Source organism: Trachinotus anak, unplaced genomic scaffold (assembly GCF_046630095.1).
Source record: "Trachinotus anak isolate AG129_WGS33_773 ecotype Australia unplaced genomic scaffold, CSIRO_AGI_Tana_v1 ptg000011l, whole genome shotgun sequence".
In the NCBI taxonomy this organism is placed as follows: Eukaryota; Metazoa; Chordata; class Actinopteri; order Carangiformes; family Carangidae; genus Trachinotus; species Trachinotus anak.
This window is the reverse complement of record NW_027273862.1, coordinates 26,082,221-26,108,391: the sequence shown is the minus strand read 5'-3', so window position 1 is coordinate 26,108,391 and position 26,171 is coordinate 26,082,221. Positions and strand designations below refer to the sequence as shown.

Sequence of the window (26,171 nt, the reverse complement as noted above, 5' to 3'; positions counted from 1 at the left end):
AATACCCATATCATACAACATGGCACATGGCAGGGACATACTTTAAGAAGAATAGTTGAGATGTGCCTATTGTTCTATACAGAGGACTAGGTGAATAAGTTGCCTTCAAAGTAGGACAACCTAATGGTGCTCTCCTAATATTCACTTCTAATAAAAATCTACCCTTTACCTCCAGAAGCTTTGTGTCTTACGTTGGAAATTTTTCTTTTGAAGATATTCTAAGTAGAAGAGATTTAAGATGGCCCTCCCGTTGTAGCTGTACAGGAAAGAGCTTATATTGTACTCGTCGTTCTTGTCCTGCCCTTGAGCAAATCAGCGATTCCCCACTGACTCTGTGGCAGCTCAAGGGGCGCTCTATGTGAAGATGACCCTACACTCTGACCTCCCTGGAGGGAGCAAAGTGAAAAGAGAATTTCACTGCAGGGATCAATAGAAGTATCACATGGCTATCACTTTATTCAAGTCAGTTAGGCAATTTGAGAACGAAGGGTTTAGCTTGACTTTAATCCTTGGCTGAGATATGCAGGCATCTATTGTATGCATGTGTAATTCTTGTGTGAATATTTGTGTGTGGGTGCTTGTGTGTAGGTCTTGCAGGATTAAATATGATCATGAGGTGAATGTATGCGTGTTCATTACACAGCAAAAGTTGGTAATTATCTTTGGTATAGTCCTGATTCTTACTGTATTAAAAGGACAATATGTCTTTTAGTTTTTAGAATATTAAATAATCTGTTGTCCTTGTGCTCTTTGACACAACATGATGATGAGTTTTTCTCACCACATTTTAGTTTTTCTGTGAAATACTCAATGTTTTTTTTTGTGTGTGCATAAAGGTAATTAGGAGTAAACAGCCCACTTATACTCTCACAGGTGCACACTGTGTGCTCTTTATGGAAACATAACTAGATGATTGGATGCTGCTTGCTTTTTAGACTGTATAGGCATCATGTGATGAAGCCTTTTAACTACACAGGGGCCATGTTTCCTTTCAGCTACCACACATGGGCACTTTCTAAGACTCCAAACACGCTTATGAGAATCCAACTCCTGCGTCAGAACAGTATCACATATTAATTACATATCAATGCTTACAGTCAACAGCACCACATCAGCTAAGATAAGCATCTTATTTAGGTGACACAGTTCACTGTGGCATTTCAAGTCAATCCAAAACCCAGCCAAGCCAACAGATGAACCTGAACAAGATGCTTGCACTGGCTACAGTATATAGACGTTTCTAGAGGCATATGGTAAATATGGCTTCAGGTTGACAGAAAGGTTGATGGCTTAAGCCTATATCTTTTTGGACATGATAGACTTGTTTCGATATATTGATTTCATATGTTTGTGGGTGTATACTACTGTTTTGATTAAAATTTTGTTTTACTAAGAGTAACTATAGCCAGAATATATACAGACAAGTGACAAATTACAGAGAAAACCGGATGACGCTGGATGACACTGCCCCCATCCATAGGGCACAAGGGGTCACCGAATGGTGTCATGAGTATGAAAATGATTATTATACTCTCTAGCCTTCACAGTCACCACATCTCAACCCAACTGAACACCTCTGGGAGATTTTGGACCGGTTGGTGTTAGACAGAGCTCTCCACCACCATCATGAAAACACTAAATTTAGGGACTATCTTTTGGAAGAACCGTGTCCAACCCTCCAGTAGAGTTCAGAGAGTTGAAGAATCAATACCAAGGAGCACTGAAGCTGCCATATTTTGAAGCCTTGAGTTTGCATTTTGGCCTTCGTCATCTCGGTTTTTTTAAACAAGAAGAAACCCCATTTGGATGAGAGGGTGAAGCTGGGGAGGAGCAAGGAGTGGATTCTGACATGAGAACCGAGGACGCTGTGCACGGCCACCTACACCGCCAACCTGGCCGCAGGCCCCTGGGTGCACCGTGAGAAGCCGCTGCTAACAAAGTTGGTTTCCATATTCAAGGTAAATGTTATAGATAAGTGTTAAAGTAATCTTAGTAGCTAATTGCATACATGTCCAAATTTGGCAAATATTACATATACGAGAAGTAACCTTGTAATGTTCTTGTATCTTCCTGTGTGGAGGCTAAATGTGTGGTGTAACCTCCTGTGTTAAAATCATAGACCAAGTGTAAAACATTGTAACATTGTGTTTTAGAATTAGTTCTGCAAATCTGAAGTTACGTTACTTAAGAATAGAATATTGTTAAGTAACGGTAACAAAACGATAACATCATTATAGTCAACTGTTGCCGTTCATTCCAGAGCAGATCAGCTGGTGCGTCAGTGTGTGTTAACATTAAACTTGGTTCAGTGCTTGTAGGCTTGATTTTGCAGGTGCACCTCATGTCATTGTTGATGCATCAAAACCTCTTTTAGAGTGATTCTTTCAAAAACACTAACATTACCGAGAGCAGCTGTTATGTATTTTCAGATAAAATGCAAAATCTATTTTTGCTTTGTTCTCATAGTCTACAATATGATACATTTCTCACTATTACAATGTTTTTTCTATCCAGCCATGATCTGGATAAGTGGGGACAGCTACAACCTCGTCACAGCAAGAATGACCTGCACCACCTCCACCTGTGCGTAGGAAAAACTGCTCCACTCCTAACACACTTGAAGATCATCTTCTCTGGCATCACCCAGAGATGCAGGTGGAAGGCTGGTGGAAATTTGGGTTTGATTGACAAGGCTCGCAGGTTTGTGAACAGTGTTATGGCTTCATATGTTCATTCTTTAAAGTGATAGTTGGGGTTATTTGACGAAGGGTTGTGTGAGGTACTTATCTATAGTCAGTGTATTACCTGCAGTAGCTTCAGATCAGCACGCTGCCAGTCTGGAGAGGCAGCAGGGAGCACTGGCACAGAGCCTGAGTGATGTGCTGCCGTGGATGGGGCTATCCACAAAAACATGTTTTAGCCACTTAAAAAAATGCCCAAATGCCTAATGTGATGAGTGTTATTTTTGTTAATATAGTACTTTGTTAATGTAACACTTGTGGCCATAACATTGTTCAGTCTTATCAGCTATGCTCTTCCATGTTCCCTACACCTAGAACCTCACCTATTCCCACTGTCTTATTCCTTTAAGATATGGAGAGGCTCTGCCCCCATGTTGGACATATAGTCCAACAACGTTTGGACCCCAAATGTAGCTGTAACAAATTGTAAGTAGTTTAAAACATTAGATAGTAGTAGTAGTTTATAGCTCTCAGTCATTAGAGTTAATGTGTGCTGTTCCAAGAACCTCACTTATTTAGAGAGAGGTTGTTACTGGGACACATTTACATTCAAATACTGTGTCAGGTAGCCTTTTTGTCCCTTTCATAGTGACTTCAGAACACCTTCTTCCTTCACGCTGTGAGCCTGCTACATACAAACTGTCTCACACAGGGATTCATGATAAATATAGGCTTTATACTTGTTATTAAAAAATATGTTGCACTACCTCTTTTTATTATGCAAACTTGTTTTGTGACAATGAAGTTCACTTTTACCTTCATCCATAGCTTTTCTTTTTTTATATTTTGTATGTGGTTACGGTTGATTGTAATTTGCACCGAACAGTATTTAATTAATCCATTTATGACATTCTTTTATACACCTTTCCAGTGTAGTAAATTGTTGAAATTAATGTAGTTTTAATCTGTAATAAAGGTGTTTATGAAGCTCTTGCTTTAAGTTTGTTGATGGTTTTATGGAGCATATCCAGTACAAATTTTAACAACAGCAACATGCACAGTATTATAATCATACAAGAGCACACAGATGAAGGATCTAAATATAGATATCAGAGTTTGTGCTGTTCTTACGTGTCTTACTGATCAATTTTAATGACACTAGTTCACCAAAGTGTCTTGTTCACCATGACACATATGGTACATTTGGAAAAACCATGCTCTCAGTACAATTTAATTATGGTAGGTTTTTTTTATTATTATTACATTTTTCAATGACAATAACTAATCAAATTAATGTACATGAGCCCTACTACACTGACAGCTGCTTCCAAGTTGTCAAATCTTCAGTTCACTGTGAAGAGTTTGAAAAGCTAATACATACTTCGGATGTGATAACAGCAGCCCACATAGATGTAGGTGGATTGATTGGCAGGTTGCCGTGTGTTGTACAATCTGTCAAACTGTAGCCACACCCTAAACCATACCCTAAATGGGACCATAATTTACAAAATGAACATCTTCCTGTATCGAAGAAGACTTAAAACTAGCAACTAAAACCATAACCTCATTAGGAAAACATTTAATGAGATAATGAATCAAGTGAGAAGTAGAGACATTTTCCTATAGACTTTACTACAATCTGCAACCAGTGGAGACACCCCCTGATGGTCATTAGAAAAATGCAGGTTTAATGCACTTCCGCAGTGGCATAATTTTTCAGACCTGGAGTCTGTGTCCATTGTTATAAAGTCTATAGGCGACACATAGTGGCCCAACACCTTACTAAGACACTTCATGTTGGTTTTTCCTTTAAATTTCAAGTATATTTTTTAAAGCCAACAGCTTCTAGAAATTTTTACAGTACCTGAAAACTTCACCAACCCAAAGCTGATTAACTTTGCAAAAATGAACCATCACCTTCCTTATTACAAGACAAGCAAAACTTGTGTCACTGTAATGATACATAATAAATACAACCTAAATATTATTTAGGTTCACACATGTCAGAATGAAATTGTGTGACACTGTGTCAACACCAACCTAGATAAGTGTGTGTCAACATGGGGCTACATGCAGGGTCTCAGCATTGCACTTTTTAGATATGTGAGAAATGACTCCCCACATACTGATAGATGTGGGGCACAATCCACAGGAAGGATTTCCAATGAGAATCAGTGGCACGTTGGTGAGCAGCAACCTTAAACAAAAGAACAAAAGGCTGCACCACGTATGGTGCCATCTGTTGTCAGTATCCTGTCACCCCAATGCAAACACAAAAGCTCCAGAGAGAACTGCCTCCAACTCCTCCTATGCAGTCAATTTGCAAACTAGAATGGCTGGAATTCATTGGCAAATAGCTGTGACTGAACAGAGGACACTCCAGTGAACTAATCCCTTCGAGCACTCTGCATTTTGCAGGGAGCGGCAACCTGCCAAGACTGGCCATTGAAGCTGCATTGCTATTGTGCCATTTTTAATACAACACTGTTGTATTTCCCAATACTAACAATGAATAACAGTATTTTGCCCTTTTGGAGGTATTAACATAGAATATCACTACACCAGTGATGTGCTGCAGTGAGGTACAAATCTCATTGGTTCATACAAATTGCAAACTAAAATTTGCAATTTGCATGTTATCATTAAAACACAACTCCCTGGCCCACTTTCCCTGGCTTCTGAACCTGAAAGAAACCACATTCAATGTTATTAACACATTTGCAGAGAGCCAATTTCCTCTGATGAAGCATAACATGTAACAAGAGCATCACTGTAATGTGGAACATTTTTAATTTAATGTTTAATAATTGGTCTTTCAAACAAAATGAGTGTCGTGAGTTCATTCACAAATCAGCTGCATGTGCACCTCCTGCACCAATCACAGAAATCCTCGGCTGAAACTGTGATCCGTTTCTCCACTATAAGAAGGCAGCTTACAGAGTCTGTGCAGCTCATTATTCTGCCACTGCTGCCGGATGTGTGTACTCACCTACCTAAACCTCAGGCTGCCACCTGCTTTCACACACTGCATGTGGAGGGAATGTGTTTCCACAGTTTTTCTGATCAACAAAACCAAAATGTTTTGCAGTGAGAGCATTAGCCCATATCTGTGTAACCAATTACCAAGACTGTCCCCGCTGCCTAAGAGGTGCTAACATAGTTAAATGTGCCATGTTTTCCACTTGGTCCAGTCAGCCTTGACTCTGCCACGATGCCCTTCCACCTACAGTTGGCAGATCCTGTAGATCTCTTTTTAGGAACGCAGTCATGGAAGCAGATTGGTGGGCTACACCAGTGACACGAATACTAAGAGCGCCCTCGCATTCAGTCTGCCTGCCACCCAGGGCATCCTGTCTTAATCCCTTTGCAGAGACCAGACAGAGCCTTGGCAGAGTGCATTTGGACACGGAGGTCCCTGCAGATTATTTAGCCCATGCAATTATCATAATGGAGGCAACATAAGGCAGTATGTGAACAGGAATTTAATTATCACTTGAAAGGTGTCTCTTTACCTTCTCGCTCTCCCTCTCCCCAGTATTGGCAGAAGATAGCAACCTTTGTGTACTTGCCTGAAACAAGGGTACATGAAATAACATACAGGAACTCTAAGTTCTATAATGTGATGCTCTTTACCACCATATCACAATAAGTGATTCATGTGCAAATCCCTGAGAAAAGGTTGCATGTTGGCATTTTACACACTTCTTTACACAGTAGCTTGAAAAGTTTGTCCACTCAATACTTTGCTTTTCTCATTCTCCTCTAAAGTTTGATATATGTGTCATTTCAAAGCCATTCAATAAACAAAAGCAAATGAAACAGCACTATCACTAGCCAAGACTGCAATTATCAGTCTGTAGGACAAAGTGGCTGGATAGCTGATAATAATATGACATTTCTCATTAGAAACAATAGATTGATTAAAAATGTCATCTGCACTGTTTTCAGACATAATACCATCGCATACAGCCTGACAGCAAATTAAAATGTGTCTATAGGTTTTTGTCCTCACAGCGATTGTGTGTCTGACCATAATTCCAGATGGCAGTCTGATTGCTCTCAATTTTGCCTTTATTTTAATTTAATCTCGTTCCATCACAGGCTGGAGAAAATGAGCCTGGTGATCAGAAATCATGATGATTTTCAATAATATGACCGTGCCATCTGGGAGCCCTCCTGCCCCGAGGGGATGGCAGTCACTAAGCTCGGGTCAGAGGGTCAGCTGTAGCACCTCTTTCCTCATCATATCATGATGAAGAGACCTAAATTACCGCCTGTTATCTTTTGTTGGTCGGAGTAGACATAAACCTTTACTTGCCTCACATTCAGCAGAGCTATGGTAACAAGTTTGGTGATAAATTACCAGGAATATTTTCCCTATACATTGAGGCGGGTAGACTCTAGCACCCCGTGAATCTGCACAGGATCAGTGAGTGTGGTAAATGGACTGGTTTTCTATTTATAACTTTGTTTTGCATCGACCCTAATGTTATTTTCTTTAATGTTAACATTAAATGAAATTACTCACTATTGTGTGAAATGAAAGGGGTTGCTTGTAGTGTTGAAATCGTGGTGTAATGTCAGCCAACCCTGTTGTTCCACAAAGCCTTTTAGTCTGTTTTAGCTCATTGTTTAGAATTTTATGGCCTTCACATTTGCTGATTGGTTGAGTTAATGTATCATTCAGCTTGTTTTCATGTTTTTGTGCCCCCTAGTGTGCAAAAATCAATTAATGGAGCTTTAAAATTAAAGGAACCAATGAAGCTTTTACATGAAAGCATTTAGAAAATCCAATTACACTGTTCTATTCAAGAATTGCTTAAGATGTAGTCCATAGAATTAAAACACGTTTTGGCTCTTGCCATCAAGTGTGAGCAACTGTGTAAACACTTTTGGTGAGCCTTGCTAAATCTGGAAGGTCGCTGCAGTATAGGTGAAACCCACTCCACCTCTTCACCCACACCCTTGAAGAATATTATCTCAAAACAGTTGAGCCAAAACAGTTGAGCCAAAACAGTTGAGCCAAAACACTTGAGCGTATGACCTCGCTTACACGTTTCTTTCCCCCCCATTCTGTGTCTTCAGCCAAATCATTGATGCTAAATTGTCTTTCAACAAGACATTGAATATAGAATGTTTCACAGATTGTATCTCATGTGCAATCAGGATGATGTTACCTTGACTCCACTGAAAATGAAATGTTGTAGCTCCACACAGTTGTACTTGCTCATCTTACTTTCATTACCTTGAAAATGAAATATTGTGGCTGCTGTCAGTCGTACTTTGAATGAATCAGATTGAAGCCACAGAAATGATTTGGTTTCATTTTGGTTTCAAAGCTGAAATCATGATTTCTCTATTCCTTTTTGGGCATACTGCAAAGTAATATTAGGAAAGGAAATAAATAAAAACCAAAATGTAGTTTGCATCATTTTTTCTTTTTGTGTGTGATCTAGACTTCAATGTATTGCAGCTGCAATTCTTTTCACCAAGGGGAGGCTGCACTGCCAACACACTGTGTTTAAAACACTCACTAAATGTGACTAGTGCAAAAAGTCCTTTCTTTCAAAGCTCCTCTCCTAAAACAACTGGCCCAACCGAACCAGCTGCAAGAGGCAAATTAAAATATATATTGAGTGTTAACAACTATAGGAACTGACAGATATTATTATACCACAACCTCTGCAAACATGACAATATACCAAGCATTACAGTGCATATGACGGCTGCAGTAAGGTCTGTACTCTAAACAACCTGAACTTCCCCTGGTTACAGGCATAGGCAGAGTTTAAAATGGGCTGCAGCAAGCCATGGATAACATTAAAAAAACATTTGTTAGATAACACCATCCCAAGAGAATGAAAAATGTTCAAGAAAATACACTTCATTTTTGCTGTTCTGAGACTCATCGGGTCAACGAAAGGGCCATCACTTCTGTTCCTGTTAAAAGAATAGAGTTTGGCTGATAAGTCAGCAGCGCCCAACAGTCTCCTAGATTTATTTCCCTAACACCAGCACTCTGAGTATTGAAGCCAAGGTGGGGGAGGGGAATTGCCGTTATTTTTTCAGGTGGAGCAGAGCTGAAGAGCGAAGCACTCTCGGTTTGCACGTCAGATTGAGACAGCAGGAGTGGTGGCCGCTAGTTATGACGGCGCTTAGTGCAAGGCTTATGCATAGAAGCATGCAAACATGCACACACACTGCAGCAAAGAGGTGGAGTTCTTTTTCTTTTTTTCCTTTTTTTTTTCACATGATGTTGGATTTAAAAATCTAGTCATCACTTCGACAATATGGAGCAACACAAACAAATGGTCTCAATGATGAAATCAAAACAACTTAACAAATGAAATGATTATTGTTTAGCTGTTTGCATAAATGAAGGCTAATAACGTGTTAATAGCTAAACAGCACATTAACACTCCAGAAATAAAACTACACACAGGTGCAGGCTTTTGAAGCATTGTACACATTGTATTAAAGGTTATAGAAATGCTGCAGTTTTATGAAGTCTGGAGAGCTGGAACCAGAGAGTGTTTGGCATTCTTGCTTTTAAAAATTGACTGAAACATTAAATCCATTTTGTTTTTATTATTCTTTGTTTTTATTATTATTTTATGATTATCTCTTTTTTTTGTCAAAGAAAATTCCTTAAAGATTGAACCAACAATTGACTTGGTGCTATAAATAGTATTGACTACATGGCGCCAGAAAATCCACTATTGTGTGAGTGATGTTTGCTCAAACTTTACTGTATTTTGCTCAAAAAATACTGTTGCCTGTTGTTGATGGGGGGAGAAGGGAGAAAAGAAATAACTGATCTGGGATCATAAAGATTTACAACTTCAGTGGGAATAAGTAGATGCCACCAATACAGTAGTACCTTATGCTTTAATGTACTATGCTGTGTTGTTTGTTAGGTGGCTTCAGTTCCTATATACAGTACATATGCTAAGCTATTTATTACTACTTGAGATATGACACTGACACAAAAAAAAACTGTTATCCATGTATCTCTTAGGCACATTGTACACAGGCCTTGTAAGACGCAGATGGCCTGTGAGGTTACATCAGCACAAGCAAGGTTAAAACAAGACACACAACAAACGTATGCAAATGCAATGAATCAGAAATGTGTTGAATGAATTAGCGAGATGACATTCAGTTCATCAGACAGCCTTCAGCCACAGGCTGCTTTCTCTGTCATGATGTGAGAGTAGCCAGATTTCATATCACTTCATATTTTACCCACTCACATTTACTAGATCAACTTCAAGTGGTTGTGATAAGTTATTCATAATGAATGTGATACAGCCTTTGTTTTGATTATTTTTCTTACCCCAAATATTACAATAAATAATGTGATGAATGTCAGTGACTTTAGTTATTATGTTTTTTTCCTTTCATATAGGAATATGACAAACTGTTCTCTTTGGGAATGTAAGAAAAAAGGACTGGGAACCATAGCACGCTTTCTGGTGAACATGTTATAAAGTCAGATGTTTACTTTTTTGTGGCTTCGTTGGAGTAATCCTTTAGTACATCAAACAAATCCCCCTTAGAACTCTGAGGGGAAATGCTAAATATGCCTACAAGTTAAGACAAATATCAAAATCAAACTGTAACTGAAAAGCAAGTTGTTCAATATGTAACATTTCATACATGTATTATCTTCCTCAGTTTAACTTGTGTGGAGCAGTTTTAACATATTTCTTCTCATATTTATACCACAGAGAACCTTTTTTTTGTACATAAGGTGTTACTTCATTTCTTGAACAGTAGATACTCAGTTATTTAGGTCTTTGCATTGTAAACAGCCAAGCTTGCTTCCCTAGAGGGTGGGAATGTCCACGCTAACACATTTTGCTAGCTGGAGTAGAATGTGGTTGCTCGCAGTGCACAACAGCGACAGACTATAATCATCCGACATTGCAATTTAAGTGCTCTGATGCTCTCAAATACTCTGCTTTATATTACAGTCTCCTTGCTGTGTGCACCCTGATTGAGACATATGTTACCCTAGCACTTTTCCAACAAACTCATTATAACAAATGAATTTGGCAAATCACAGTGGTGTCAGACATAATGCCAGTAGCTGCTGGTGCAGAAGCAGAAAAGTAAGGGTGGGTGTGTTTTTATGTTACTGGCAGGATTTTAGATGTAAGCAGCTACTGCTTTCAGTGGCTCTCAATACATGTTGAGTGTGGCTAGATGAAATTAATCCACACAGTGTTGCACCAACAAAGGGAAGAGGGATTTTTGAAGTGAACTTTTTTTTTTATACTGCAATATATGTGGCATCACTTTATGTACTGAGTCATTCTATGCTGATAAAATGTATTCAGATAAAATATTTTATGAATAAGGCATGTAGCCAGAGATACAATCACCCTGAGTGGTAGATCAACACAAAATCACTATTTTTCCTTAAGTATTCTAGCGGAAACGCAAGAGGAGGTGTTTTATTGACAGCTGATAATCTCTATCACTGAGTTTGTCATGTCTGACATTTTCTTCTCTTAGGTGGCGGCACAGGGTTGTTGTAATTCCAGCCAGATGAAATGAGCTCCTGCCAGCGGGAGGCCTCATTCCATCTGATTCCCCAGCAGAGGCTTGTCTAGCAGCAGCCTCTCTACAGCACGACTGGCGTGGCAGCCTGGCTGGTGCAAAAAAACCAAGCCACAGTTAGACTCATTTCTAGTGATTAAGTCAGCCATTCATCCTCACAGGAGAACATTTCCACCACAGTTAACAATTTTCACAGTTTAGAAAACACCTGTCACAATACACTCGTTCCTTCTTGCTCATGAGTTGACTGGAAGAGATGATTAACAGATAAGCTGAGTTGGAAGAGCTGGGAAGAGACAAGGAGAACACATAAACCTAAGGATCCAGTAGGGAAGGTTAATGTTTTTTGCACTAGGCAAGAGTGCTTTGCTTTTGGCAACAGCTTGACACAATGCTGTCACATTTTATAATTTTACACCATATGTAATGTTTACTATATGATATGTATTGATTTATGTGTAGGTTACCCTCTTTGTGGACAGATGATAATATACCATGATAGCAACACCAACACTGCTTTGTGGAAGTAGGAGGTGCAGGCTGTACTGCATGTGTATGAATGTCTTGGTCTATTTTGGTCTTGAGCACACTCAGGCATATTCTTAGGCACTTTGACTGAATGGTCTAATCTAATCTAATTTAATCTAATCTAACAGAGTAACAAGTTTCTTGTTAGTCACTTGATTTGGGAGATAACACATTCTGCTATAGTTATGCGAGGACAATATCAGGCTTCTCCACACTCTTGATTCACACTATTTGTCGGGGATTTTGATGTGACAATAAATTGGATTGTAATGGAAAAGTAAACAGCACTGCAGTAGTGCTGTGAATAAAAAAGGCATTAATCATGAATCAATGAAAAATGCTGTTTTAGAAACCACAGGAAATAAATTACATAAAACACATCCAAAGGCAAGAAACAGGCTATAGAATATTTTATCAAAAATGTTGAAATACTGAAAAGCAAGCCTCACTGTTTCTCACTGAATAGCATTTATCAATAACTTTGTTCATATATTTTTGTTTTACATCAAGTTATGAGCCATAGCACATTATAAAGCACTGACACTGATATTTTGTACAAATTCCTCACTGGCACTCAACAGTACTTGTTTGTGACAATGCAGAGCCACATTCACTGAGTGTGATGTTTTGGTGTCAGTGCCATGTCTTGTCCTGAAAAAAAGGGTCCCAGGGACATCAACAGATTGTACTATTTCTTTTAAGATTTTCATGTCTAAGGCTTTCTGTATTAAATAATTGCAGGCTTAGGATTTCAATGAGTAAAGGGCTTACAAGAAATTCACAGGTCCTTCTTGAGTGGGAGACAGTTGCTAAGTTCTCATTTTTCATTTTCGGTCTCCAGTGTAGATATATCAGCCTCTGTGAAGTCTGGAAATCTGGGGCAATCCAGGGTTAGGGAGCTAACAAAAAGCTTGTTATATTCCACAGATGGGCGATGTTGACAATTAATTGAAGCTTTTAATTCATCTTGCTCTTGTTCATTTGTCATTCTATGCACATTGTACTGTATAAATAGATTAGGGCTACAAGTAATGATTATTTTCACCATCAATTAATCTGTTGATTAGCTCCAAGTTACATCTTTAAATAGTTTGTTTCATCTGACCAACAGTACAAATCCCAAAGACATTAATTTTACAATCATATAAAACATACAAAAGCAGCAACTGTTCACATTTGAGATGCTGAAAAAGCAAATGTTCTTGTCAGTTAAATTTCCTGCCAACAAATCAATTCAGCACTAGAAAAGATCTGGTATTAAGCCAATGATAATTATAACATCTACAATGTACCCCCTTCTACTTTATGTGGTTACTAAATATTATTCTTTCTTTTTCTTCTTGTTGCAGAGAACACACACAGCAGATGAACTATGAATGCTGAACACAATGATCTCCTCCCTCCAGCGCCAGACAATGAGAGGTCGTAGGCTGAAGGGGGCGCTGTCCAACCCCCTCTTTGTGCTTCTTTTGGCCCTTCAGATCCTGGTGGTGGCTGGGCTGGTTCGCGCTCAGACCTGTCCTTCTGTCTGCTCATGCAGTAACCAGTTCAGCAAAGTCATATGCACCCGCCGCAGTCTACGGGATGTCCCAGATGGCATTTCCACCAACACTCGCTATCTGAACCTCCAGGACAACCTCATCCAGGTTATTAAGGTGGACAGTTTTAAACATCTGCGCCATCTGGAGATCCTGCAGCTGAGCAAGAACCACATCCGCAGCATTGAAATTGGCGCCTTCAATGGGCTGGCCAGTCTTAACACCTTGGAGCTCTTTGATAATCGGCTCACGACAATCCCCAATGGAGCATTTGAGTACTTGTCCAAGCTGAAGGAATTATGGCTACGTAACAACCCCATCGAAAGTATACCATCTTATGCCTTCAACCGGGTTCCCTCACTTCGAAGGCTAGATCTAGGTGAGCTCAAACGTCTCTCCTATATTTCTGACGGAGCCTTCAAGGACTTGAGCAACCTGCGTTACCTGAACCTGGGAATGTGCAACCTAAAGGAGATACCCAACATCTTACCTTTGGTCAGGCTTGAAGAGCTAGAAATGTCAGGAAACCAGCTCTCTGTTATCAAGCCTAGCTCATTTACAGGTTTGGTGAACCTCCAGAAGCTGTGGATGATGCATGCCCAGATCCAAACTATTGAGAGGAATTCCTTTGATGACCTTCAGTCACTGGTGGAACTCAACCTGGCTCACAACAACCTTACCTTTCTACCACATGACCTCTTCACACCGTTGCATCGCTTAGAGCGGGTCCACCTCCATCACAACCCCTGGAACTGCAACTGTGATATCTTGTGGCTCAGCTGGTGGCTGAAGGAAACAGTGCCTGCCAATACCAGCTGCTGTGCCCGTTGCCATACTCCTACAGTTTTTAAAGGTCGCTACATCGGGGAATTGGATCACAGCTACTTCCAGTGTGATGTTCCTGTCATTGTGGAGCCACCCAGTGACTTGAATGTGACAGAAGGCATGGGTGCAGAGCTTAAATGCCGTACAAGCTCACTGACATCCATCAGCTGGCTTACACCAAATGGCTCCCTGGTGACACATGGGGCTTACAAGGTGCGTTTGTCTGTACTCAATGACGGGACACTGAACTTTACTAGCGTCACAATGCAGGACACTGGAACTTACACCTGTATGGTTAGCAACACAGCAGGCAACATTTCTGCCTCTGCTGTGCTTAATGTCACTTCTGTGGAAAACAGTGGGGTGACCTATTTTACCACAGTCACCGTGGAGACCATTGAGACCCCGGGGGAGGATAGCCAAACGCCACTTCCCCCATTTGGCTGGGTGTCATCCTCAACAACGAAAGGTACTCCTGTTTCAACGAGGACCACAGAGCGGACTTACACCATTCCAGTTCTTGATCTGGATGGAGAGGGAGCCCTCAATGGCCTGGATGAAGTGATGAAAACCACCAAGATTATAATTGGCTGCTTCGTTGCGATCACGCTTATGGCTGCTGTTCTGCTGGTTATTTTCTACAAGATGAGGAAACAGCATAACCAGCAGGATCCTGATGGTCCTGCCTCCTCTATGGAGGTCATTACTGTTGAAGAAGACCTTGCAGGTGTCGCTGCCATGGAGAGACACCTATCGCTGCCCCCTCTGGAGCACTACAACCACTACAACACCTACAAGAGCACTTACCACCACCCTCCTATGCTCAGTACCATACACAGCTCAGCCACACAGGAACCTTTACTGATTCAAGCCTGCTCAAAAGACAATGTACAAGAGACCCAAATCTGATCTTGAATTTGACTTAATATTCAGTATCAGCAGTTTCATACTTGGAGTACAATGGACCAAAACATGAAGATAAAAGAAATCAAAATGACATTGACTCAACAGAGTTGATGTCGATAACGGCGATAAATCAGCATTTGGCAAAGGGACGACATATGATACTTTAACAAGTGTCTTTACAAAAACAAAGATTATTTATTAAAAGTATGTCTAGTGGCTAAATGAAGAAAAAAAAATTTGTGATAGCTTTTTAGCTCATTTTATTTCTCTGTGTAATAATGCACAAGGGAAAGAATGGTTTACTAAAAGTGAATATGGAATGTATCAAATGCTTCTCATGTTAAACCCACTTTAGAAATTGGCCTTATACTAAAATTAATTCAGTGCCATTAATTTAGTACTTTGATTTTACCTAATAATAATATGTCTTGTAGAAGGACGTTGCTTCAGTATTTAGAAGCATTTATTTGCTAGTTGTTAAGTAACCCTTGTCCAATTTGGCAGAGGTTTATGAGACAAAACATAAAATGGGTTTATTTTCATTGCCATCATATTCTAGCTGTCACTCAACACAAAATGAGATCTTTTAATGGCACAACTCTGGATGATATCACAGTGAAGCCAGCATGCCTGAGGAGCAAAGCAGCCAAATGAGTAAATGTGCATTCCCCCTGTGGCTCCCAAACAACAGACATACATCCTTCACTTTAATTAAGATTAAGTTCTTGCTCCCACTCCTCCTCCTACCTTTGCTTTGCACTTCCACCTTTACTAATTATTTCCTTTTTCTCCCCCTCTCTTGTTCCATCTGCGAATTCTCCATCTTCCCTGTCTACCCTCATTTTGCTTTCTCCCCACTCTCCTTTTCTCCATGTCCTCTTGCTTCTTTGATTGTCTCTCTGTCACTTAGCTCAGGCACGTTCCTCACCCCTCGCCATGTCTCATTTGTCTCGCTTTATCCGCCGGCATGTGCTGTACGACGGCAGAATATTGCTTGGGAAAATGAAGGGGAGCATAAGGCTGCGGTCTGTAGCCTTTCTGTTAACCCAGTAATGATCTACGTCCACTCAGTGTCGCGTTACCTTGCCATCACCCCAGGGTCACACGAGCCTGGGCGCTGATAGTCCATCTGTTAGTACAGATAAAGAGGCAAATGAGGCTGTTTTGTAATGTAGTGTGACCCTGTCAGACTAACACAGACGGGGCTAACATAGTCAGTGAAGCAGCTAGGAACCTGCAACAAAATAAGGGGAGATGGGTTATAGCTCATTAATCTGTATCAGCAGTTCATTTGCAGACTAACAGAGGAAAGCTGATAACAAAACAGCATGAGACTTTTCCACTCTCCCTGTGCCCAACATCTAACAGGGGGTAGAGGCCTTTGATATTGAAGCGACCCCTGCTCAGTCTCATTTCTGTCAGAGAAAAACACACACACTTTGATGTTGCATCATTTATAGACCATCAAAACATTGTCTCTCCTGTAGTCTGTTTACGCTTTGCTTTTTCATTTAGTCTTTCAAAGAGCAAGGCTTAAGGAAGGGGAGGAAGGGATAAAAAGTGAAGAACAGTGGGTGGGGTGGGGGATGTGGGAGAGGGGGGTGGGGGTGGGGCAGACACACAACGGTCATGAGGGGTCTTCAAACAGAGATATTGCAGATATGAAGGAAGAGGAGTGAAAAATAGATAAGGAATAAGGAGGCAAAACTAGCCATCAGACTGTTGCCAAGGAAACAGTGACCTTGTGCAGAAAGTAAAAAGAAGTAGGTATGCCTTTCACTTTGGTGTCAGTGCAACAAGCATATTTTAAGCATTTATTTTTTTTTTTAAGCATATTTTCCCCTGGCAATTCCACAAATGCGACTAATTACAGACAAAACCGGCATAATGAAATGTGAATTTACAGATGGGGTGGATGGGATTTGACCCGCACATGATGTCACCTTTGCAGAGCCATGCCCAGTTTCAGTTACGTAAATGAAATAAATCACCGCACAATGTGAAAAACTGAACAATTTAACTGTCCCGCAGTTTGACTTGCCTTATTGATTTTCAGCTCTGTGAAGACAGCTACCACAGCTTATAGTATGAACATAATAAAGCACTGTCACTCACGAAATCATACGCTTCTCATCAGTCATTCTCCAAAATGTATTCTTTAATTTTCTACCATAATGGTGGAATGGTGAACAAAGATGGCGGAAGCAAAATTTACATTAAAAGACTGGGCACCTCTGTTGAGGTAGAGACAGGTGAAACTGAAGCTCATTCTCCATCAGGCTCTCATTCAGGACTATGATTGGCAACAATAACTACAGTCAATGAGTGAACCATTCTTTCCCTTTCCACTGTTTTCTTTTTCAATGCTCAATTCCTTTTCAATGCTTTTGGTGGCTTAATGATTCAATGTTGACGCTGGCTACAGTGAAAAAAAAGGTGAGATTTTTCATATATATATAAATATATATATATATATATATATTTGGAAATGAGGCTTGTGAGTTCTTTAGAATGAATGGGATATCTCTGTATTGGTATTTACTAGAGCAAGGTGGTTTTATGTGAAGAGATATTTGAATGCCCGAATGAAATTAAGACTGACGTGCAGAATGTTGGACTTGAAATACCAGCAGAGTGAGCTTGATTTTTGTGCAAAATCCTAAGCCAAGGTGATCAAAATCTTGTGTGTTATTCTGCCAACTGTCTATGTATGGGGAGGGTTACTGTATGTGGGAATATTCTCTCTCATTTTTGGAGAGAATAATCATCAAATGGTTAAATTTCTACAAAAAAAGAAAAAAAAATATTTTCAAAAACATAATGCAAAAAAAAAACTTCAGATCATAATTTTACATGTGCTTCAATTGTTAAAAAAAGACAAAAAAGCAAAACAAAAAGAAGAAAAAAAACAAACAAGAGACTGTGCTTGTAAGGAGTCCAACTAATTTCTCTGAGGATGATGTTCAATTATTGATACCTGAGATTGTAGTTCATACTGTACATGAATACAAATAAAAATTGCAATTCTTTTTTTTTCCAATAGATTTCATGGAATGTATTATTCACAGACGATGTCACCATTTTTGGCATTTTTGTCCCGTTTGCACACGAACACATGTATAGAAATATTCAAACAAAAAGGATTACTAAGCAGCTCCCAGAATGCTGAAATGAGAAGAATGTGCTGTGAGGAAATGTACTGTAGCTTATTTTATGAGGTCAGAGGAGGGAAGTGGATCTCTCTGAGATGGAAAAGGAAGCCATCTTTTCTTATTATACATTGGGAGTCGGATTCTTTTATCCAATTTCAATCACTCCATCTGTCTGACAGAATCGTTCAATTCATGCGGGCAAATCTGAGAATTTCATAACCAATAGCACAATAGGCTATTCCTGCTCTCTCTGCTGACTCAAAATGATGAACAAAGGATCTTATAGACCCTTGGAGAACATTGTTACAGATATAAAAACACAAGGCTACTCCACCCTCAGTGGCAAAGCTCAAAATGTATTTAATATTGAATCAATTAAGCTGGAAACTATCATGATATTTGTATAAAACATTACAACTATTCAGTAAAGATACTGCTTTTCATTATGGTATCCCCACTAGCCAAACAGCACAACTGCCTTTGGGATTACTTCATTTCATTCACAGAGTGCTTGGTAGCGGCCCGACAAAATGGCATGAAGCAACTGGTGCAGACAGTTATTTGGTATGTACAGTCAGTCTCAAATGCTATTTCAACAAGGAGATCATAAATTTGTTCCCTAAATGATCAATTTATTCAGGAGTTGACACTTTTAGCCTCAATGAAATTATGCCAGATCCTATTCAAAAACTGAACAGTAATCTCATTAATTTCCAGGCAGTTATAGTGTGTACTGTACACTATATGTGGGAAATGGAAGTTTTTTTCACAAGCGCCGAATCAGATATTCATATATTTTCCGTGGGATCAGTGTGGGTTTAGAATTGGATGTGAACGTTATTTCACGTGTCTTTATTTTTCAGTACACTTGACTTAACATCATCTAATAAGGAGGGAAGAAAGGAACAAATAAAAAATCCAGGCTGTGCCTCTGGGTCTGTGAGGCTGTGTGTGGTGCATTCATGTGCAGGTGTGAAGTGCAGGTTATCTGTGACTTGAGAATCAGCTGCTGAACTGCACTGCAGTCACAAACTATACTGAGAAAAACACAAAAAAACAACCAGAAAACAGACAGTATGGTCGTTTGCTTCGAGGATGTTCTGAGTTTTGTGGTTTCTTTTTTTTTTTTTTTTTTCCTCAATAGTCAAGCCTTGGATGTTAGACGATCATACAGCACATAAATGCACAACAACACACAGAGAGTAACGCACACAGCCGCCTGCAGTGGACTTTTTCAACCGGATAAAAGGAAAAAAGGGGCATTCAGACAAAGAGCATACAACAAAACAACAAAAGAGGCTGCATCAGTATTAGCATGACAGTACAGGGAACAGGTAAACAAAACAAAAAAAATCTGAAATATGACAGCGAGTCTACTTATACAAAAACATCACACCCTGACTAACCATCATTCCACTAGCCTTTGTAACTCAAGTTTTTCAGGCTATCTTTAAAAGGTATAACATGTAACTTATTTGCATTAAAATGTCTAAAAATGATATATTTTAACTGAATGAAGGATTTTAGTCAACAGGTCTGTTTGTTTTGGAGGAGGAGGAGAGCAATACAGCTCCAGGTAAAAACCTCCTGAACATCTGGATCTTAAGTTAATCAGAGAAACAAACTGGGGAACTTTAGCAGCAGCTCAGCTCACAGCCCCTCCAACACTTCTTGTGTGCACCAAAATAGCATTGGAGAAATGGTGATTTTTAACGAGCAACTGCTTTATTCTCTGCTTTTACCGGATGTGATCACTGGGTCCGTTTGTTCTGCAGAGGAGGAGCCCTCCGCAGATAATCCAGCTCCTTGGTAAAACTTCCTGAATGACTGACACTGAAAGAATCCTAACCAGGAGTAGACTACAATAACAGCAACAACTCCCACAATCCCACACTACTTCAGGGACTCATAGCCACAGTAAATTACATATTGTGCATTTAATCTGTCTTTATGAAAAAGTGGAAGGTGTTCTATAGATTTACTAATTATATTCTAATATATAATAACATTTGTATCCCAGCACTTATTAGAATTTGAAACCTTCACACTGATATTCACATGTTCCTGTAACGTCATCTGTCCATCTTTTTAGCTGTAATCTCTGCTGTCCGATGAACATCTACGCCATTAGCCCTTCCTGTCCATTCTACTTGAGCTGAGACTAGAGGGAAATGGTTCCACTTGAAAGCTGATAAAAACAGAGACATTAACTCATCAATATTTGGTTATTGAGACAAATGGAGTAAACCATGCAATGCCCTGTTGAACGAGCCTGGATTTTACAACATCAATGTGATTCTGAATGAGATTTTCCTTCTTTGAAGTTCTGCTTTCACGTTGGCTCTATTTTCCTTGAGGCAGGATTGTACATCTCTAAACAATTAGTCAGTAATTTTCTATGCCACCTGAGGGGACACTTTCACACATGTATACGAGCCATCAGCAGCACCACCGGCTGTTGCAAAGCAGTGGTCTCATTGAAAGGGAGCCTGCCTTTCCTGCTGCAGAGTCGGTGTGAAGGCTGCCTTATGTTGTGTGCACACTGTAACAAATTAACCGACTAAGACTGAAGGTCATTAATATCTGTTAGGAAGGAGGGAGCAACATTTAAACAGAAAATTTCTAATTTCTTTAAATGAAAGAAAGCAATTAGAAAGATTTTTTTTGCAGCAAGAACCTACTACCGGTTAATACTGATGGAGCATTTTCATCATGACAAAAGCCAGTTTAAACTTCCTAATAATTTGCAGCAGCGTTAGTAATAAGCTTCACTGCATTCTTCAGGAGCATGTTGTGTAAGGTGATGTGTCATAAGGCCATTGCTAAACAGGTAGTACGACAAATCGAGTGCTGCATTATTGCAGGCATGTTGCTCCATGATTTAAATAAAGACTATTAAATACAAACAATCTGAAGGCTTATCAAACCTTAAAATATCACACAGCACCTTATACTCCTCTGAGGCTGAACTGTACAACACTAGAAAGTGAATCATGGAGAGGTATTCTAACTGGTGCTCTGTGTGCTTGCACATGCAGTACCTTGTCAGGCTGTCAGTGTGAAACCCCTTAAAGCAGCAAACACAGGTACGTTGCTTGAACATTGCACTAAAGGTGCCATGAGGAAGAGGGGAGAATTCATTATTCTGTAGTCAAGAGGGGTCCACAACAGCCAAAATATGTAACATCATATTTACTCTAAAATAAAACTGTACTCTCGGGGTTTAAAACAGATGTGTCACAGAAACCAGGTACTCTGACTTTCAGGTTACAAGTGCAAACGTCCCCTTTAAGAAAAGCTCTGTTCAGGGAGTCTAGCTCTAAGAAGACAGCCAGGTTAAACGGACCACCAGCAAGCTGTGAAACAGATGGTTTCCCACTTGACTGCTGTTGTCTATAATCAAGCATCTAATAACACCTGTTTCACATATGAAAGGTAGACAGAGAGAAAGAGGGCGAGGCTGCCGACCAGTAGCAGGCACAGACTGAAAGCTGAGGCTAAACATGCGAGTACATCATCTTGTTGTACTCGGACTTGGAGGCCTGGTGCTTGTTGTAGCCCTTCTTTCTTTTCACAATGACTTATACAATAAAGTAGAAATGTTAAACAAATATAGTTTTTGAAAGAAGTACTATGGAATTGGAGGAAAGGAGTCGCCCAGTAGGATGTTTTTTTTTTTAAGTATGCTTTAAAATGCTCAGTTTTTGGGCATATGCATCCCATTTTATGAGAGGAAATGCAATATACTGACCTTTTACTGTGATTAATATGTAATCTAATAAAAAAGAGATATATAAGAAAATGCAATAAGAAGTTGATCAACTTTGCTGCCAAAGTGGAATCTTTGTTTAGTGAAATAGCTTCTAGCATGAGAAATGCAGTGTGTTTGAATAAGATAAGACCCAGCTTCATCAGTATTAGTTTGAATAACTGCCTTACTCACAAAATATCTACTGTTTGTATTCTGAACTGAAGTTGCCACCATTCTATCAGAAAGAGTCATTGTGAAACAGATGTAGGCCAAGGCTAGAATTGTGTTTCACGGCGCTGATAGTTGCCTCTCAATTTAATTTGGCATCTCCGTCAATTCTGGCAGCTTTTATGCCCAAAGTAACGACAGACGTTTGTCTGCACAGACGGGATAAGAGAAGGAGCCAAGTGTCTCATGATTTTATGAAGAAGAGGAATACATTCACATGGCCTTAATGCTCATTCTGTGTGTGTGTGTGTGTGTGTGTAAGGTATCAGATGCTTTTTTTTTTTTTTTTTTTTTTTTTTTTTAAATTTGGTCTGATTAATATGCTGGTTAATGGATAATTTATTACAATATCAGACAGAAGCAAACAGCTGGAAAACCTGATTAAAAAGGTATCAGCGTTCGAACTTGAAAGGCTTCTGTCACAGCAGAGAGTCTGAGATGTACAGTTGTTATGCAACATTAATAGTTTTGTTGTATTACAGCTGAATATGAGCTGGGTGTTATCACACATACTGCTGAGTGATGGAGTAAAAACCACAGAGATCCCAATATTGCACCATAAAATATGTGGCCTATAAGGGCAGATCACCAGTGTTATGACAGTTGCCACACTGTATTTATGAAGCTATAGAAATGGCTGCATGTTGTCTTGACAGCACCCAAACAAGTGCTAAGTCCCACATTCTCCGAGACAACCAGCGCGGAGACAAATGATCCAAAAGTGTTTTTGTGCAAACTAGCAACGGCAGCAGAGGCACGTCATTGCTGCCTAAAAGTGATACTCGCTCAACATGCTTGTTCGACTCATGTGGGCTGAAAATCTACAATATGTGTTGCAGCTCCAGAAATGGCTCTTCTTGAGAGAGAGAGAGAGAGAGCGAGAGAGAGAGCTAGAGAGAGAGAGAGAGCACTTAAAAACAAGATGCTGATGTCAGGCTATGTTGCCCTTTGGGGTTGAAGAAGACATCTGCTTGTGGTTGTTACTACCAGAACCACTAGCAGGCAAAATCTGACAAGCCGAGCATCATCTGATGATAAAAAAAGAAAAAAAAAAGAAAAAAAAAATCCTTATTTATTTAGGACTTTCTAAGTGATAGGCACAAAGTGAATTCCAAAGGAAGGGAAGGAAATATGACAACTTTTACAGACTTTTATTTCAATATTTCAGAACAGAGATATTCTTCTACCTTTGTTGTTGTTGTCTCCACATCCATCATATATCTTGTTGCTTTTCTAATATTACAGTAGTAAAGTTTATTCTACATTTAACTTCAAGGTTTCATGTTTTTTTTTTTTTGTTTGTTTTTAAATTGCGAGGAAGCGAGTTACACAAGACAAGAGTGACACATTCAGTGGAGGACAAACTGTGACAGGACCTCTTGTGTTCTGCAGACGAGTCAGACTGTCAAGTGGCAGATTAAACATAACACATAGCACATAACACATAACAAGTGGCCTTTATATTTAATACTTCAATAAGCCTCATTGTGCTGGTGCTGCAGGTCTGGCAAAGCTACAAGCAGCGCTGGCACAGTCATAAAAGTGCTACTTTGACGTATAGGAAAAGCTGCAGAGGAAGAGAGCTCTATGAGCAGATATAACAGTTGTGTATGTAGGTGGAGTGCTGAAATGGTCTGTGGATTGACCACCAGCCAAAAAAACATCAAACTATTCTCCTAGCCCAAGCTTCTTAACTGTGAACTAGCAGCTTTTCTCTGTTTCGCATCAATGTTAACTTAATATTTTGGAGTTTTGGACTGTGGGTGAGGCCATCACTTTGGGCCTGGATGAACTGTGATGAGCATTTATGACTTTACTGAATGGATGATTAATTGACAGATTAATCAATGATAAGAGTGATTATTGTTTGCAGCCTTAGGCGTGTATTTGGGCAAATGCTTGGGACTGTATGTTTGTGGTTTTAAGAGTCTGACACAGCCGGTAGAGGAGTGTGACAGCTGCCACTGTGGTAGCTGCTGTGAGCTCAGATGCACCAAAAGTGTCTTATGCTAAACAGGTGGTTACCTGTGTTGGCACAAACGCCTGACAGTGGCAGCAATGTTCTCTGCCCATTTCCTTTGCTATGATGAGCTGGCAAACAACTACCCGACTGTTCAGCCGTTCAAATGACAGACTGCTTCTTCTCGCTGGCAACTCTAATGTACGAGTGCTAATCTAGCAGTAAACACCCACCGCATCCTCCCGGGTGTTTATGTTACTATGGCAGCAAAGCTAAGATGAATTATCGATCAGCATTTCTGCTCTTAGATACTTGATAAATGCCAGACAATTGGTCCAGTAAACTGTATACCAATAGGTCATTTGCAGGGTTAGCAAAAGAATGATAGAAGCACCGACTCACAATCCTTCCTCAGCACAGATGAAATCTGCAGTAGCTTCAGTGTTTAAAGCAGGAGTCCAGTTGTTGAAGTTACTGTTCAATATTATTCATAATATGTGTGGCCCAAGTAGGAATTTTCTTGAAAGATTCACTAGAAACAACACGACATTGAGTAAGACCCAACAAATTTCCATATAAAAAGCAGCGAGATCAAAATAATAAAAATAGCTACCAAAAAAGAAAAAAACTAACACAAAAGGAAAATGATACAAATAATAATAATATTATTATTTCTAATAATATTCTCTAAAGCACATCTGGAAAAATGTGAGGGCTGATTCTAAAGATGTTTTTTTTTCCAAGCTCCTCTGGCAGGACATTCCAGTCATTTGGCCCTGAAGGCAAAACCTGAATCACCTATACTGTACATGGACATGTATCAGGAAAGCAGATCTCAGCACGCATTCTGCCTTGTTGAGACTTGAAAATAATCTGTAAAAATCTCAAAAATCAATTCAAAACCTGATAGGAGCCAGCTAACGTTCAGACACAGAATGGTGGTAATGTGGTGTGTATGTGTGTGTGTTGCCCAATCTACAGCTATGCAGGTGGGATGGAGAACAGGGGATAACAGAAGTCAAGACAAGATGATATAAAGCCACAGTGAATGTCAAATATTGCAAAGATAAAAAAATTATTTTCAGAGTGTTCCTGCGTTGTTAGGAAACAGGGCTGAATCATCTTTTTAGCAGGTTTATCTAGCGTCACATAAAAAACTTAAATGACTGATGTCAAACTTAAACACAAGCTGAGTACTGAGTGAAGGGAATGTAGACAACTGAATTTGAACGTGTATTTTTGTGGATATATAGTGGGCCTGGCATCAGTATATATATCAAATATATACCAAGCACCTCACTGGATTCACACCACATTTCCCAGTGAAAGCAGTGTAACGGATTCCTGTTAAGGTTTTTCACATTACAGTTAATAAACTGGTGCAAATGTTCATGCCTGCACTACACACTGAAATTCAATTCATTCAGTTAAACTACTCTATGATGAAGCTTATATCTAATAGCCTACTCACCATCTATTGAATATCGTTTTTATGTAAAAATTAATATTCTAATGCAGCCATGAGCTGTTCCCTAGCAACAGCTGCTGTAAGTGGAAGAAGACAAGATGAGTGGCGCGAGGATAAACGTCGGACAGACTTTGTAAGAATCAGTGGAGGGATATATAGAATATCAAGTGCAGAGTTTTTATCATGGATAAAAAATAAAACTAAGTTAAAAACACAAAGGAAATGATTATGTTTCATTTTAAAACACTTTGAGGAAAATTCCAAAGTATTTGAAAGAATGAAAAACTACAAAACTACAATAAATAACATAAAAAACAAAATTACATGAAAAATGAAAATGGGCCATTTTGACCTCCTTTACAAATAATCTGGGTAGTGAGATAAAAACCTACAATATAAGCAATAGATAGGGCACTACAGGGATTTCTGTGGAGGAATAAAATACAATGGTTTTCTTGATTAAATGTTCATATGAAAATATATGGGTGTTGAATCACTCCCACCTGTATGCCTTAAAGCAAAGAGAGTGCCATTTTCTTGCACTTCTAGTTTTGATAGAGATTTCTGAG

At 39.5% G+C, this 26,171-nt stretch overlaps 1 protein-coding gene and 1 long non-coding RNA gene across 3 annotated transcripts in view; one reads left to right on the top strand and one right to left on the bottom strand.

The window, feature by feature from the left end:
* Positions 1-18,072, top strand: part of lrrc4cb (leucine rich repeat containing 4C, genome duplicate b) — a 41,211-nt gene extending 23,139 nt beyond the window's left edge. Inside the window, exon 2 of the mRNA XM_071489370.1 lies at positions 13,124-18,072. Within this exon, the coding sequence (XP_071345471.1) occupies positions 13,151-15,046 (1,896 nt within the window). The 5' untranslated portion in view covers positions 13,124-13,150 and the 3' untranslated portion in view covers positions 15,047-18,072. The remainder of the gene's footprint in view (positions 1-13,123) is intronic.
* Positions 1-26,171, bottom strand: part of LOC139628050 (uncharacterized) — a 146,864-nt gene that overhangs the window by 73,593 nt on the left and 47,100 nt on the right. Inside the window, exon 3 of one of the 2 annotated variants that reach the window (XR_011692667.1) lies at positions 4,769-4,899. The exons of the other annotated variant lie outside the window; for it this stretch is intronic. This is a non-coding gene — a long non-coding RNA (uncharacterized lncRNA). Of the gene's footprint in view, positions 1-4,768; positions 4,900-26,171 lie in introns of those variants that run through there. 2 annotated transcript variants of the gene reach the window in all.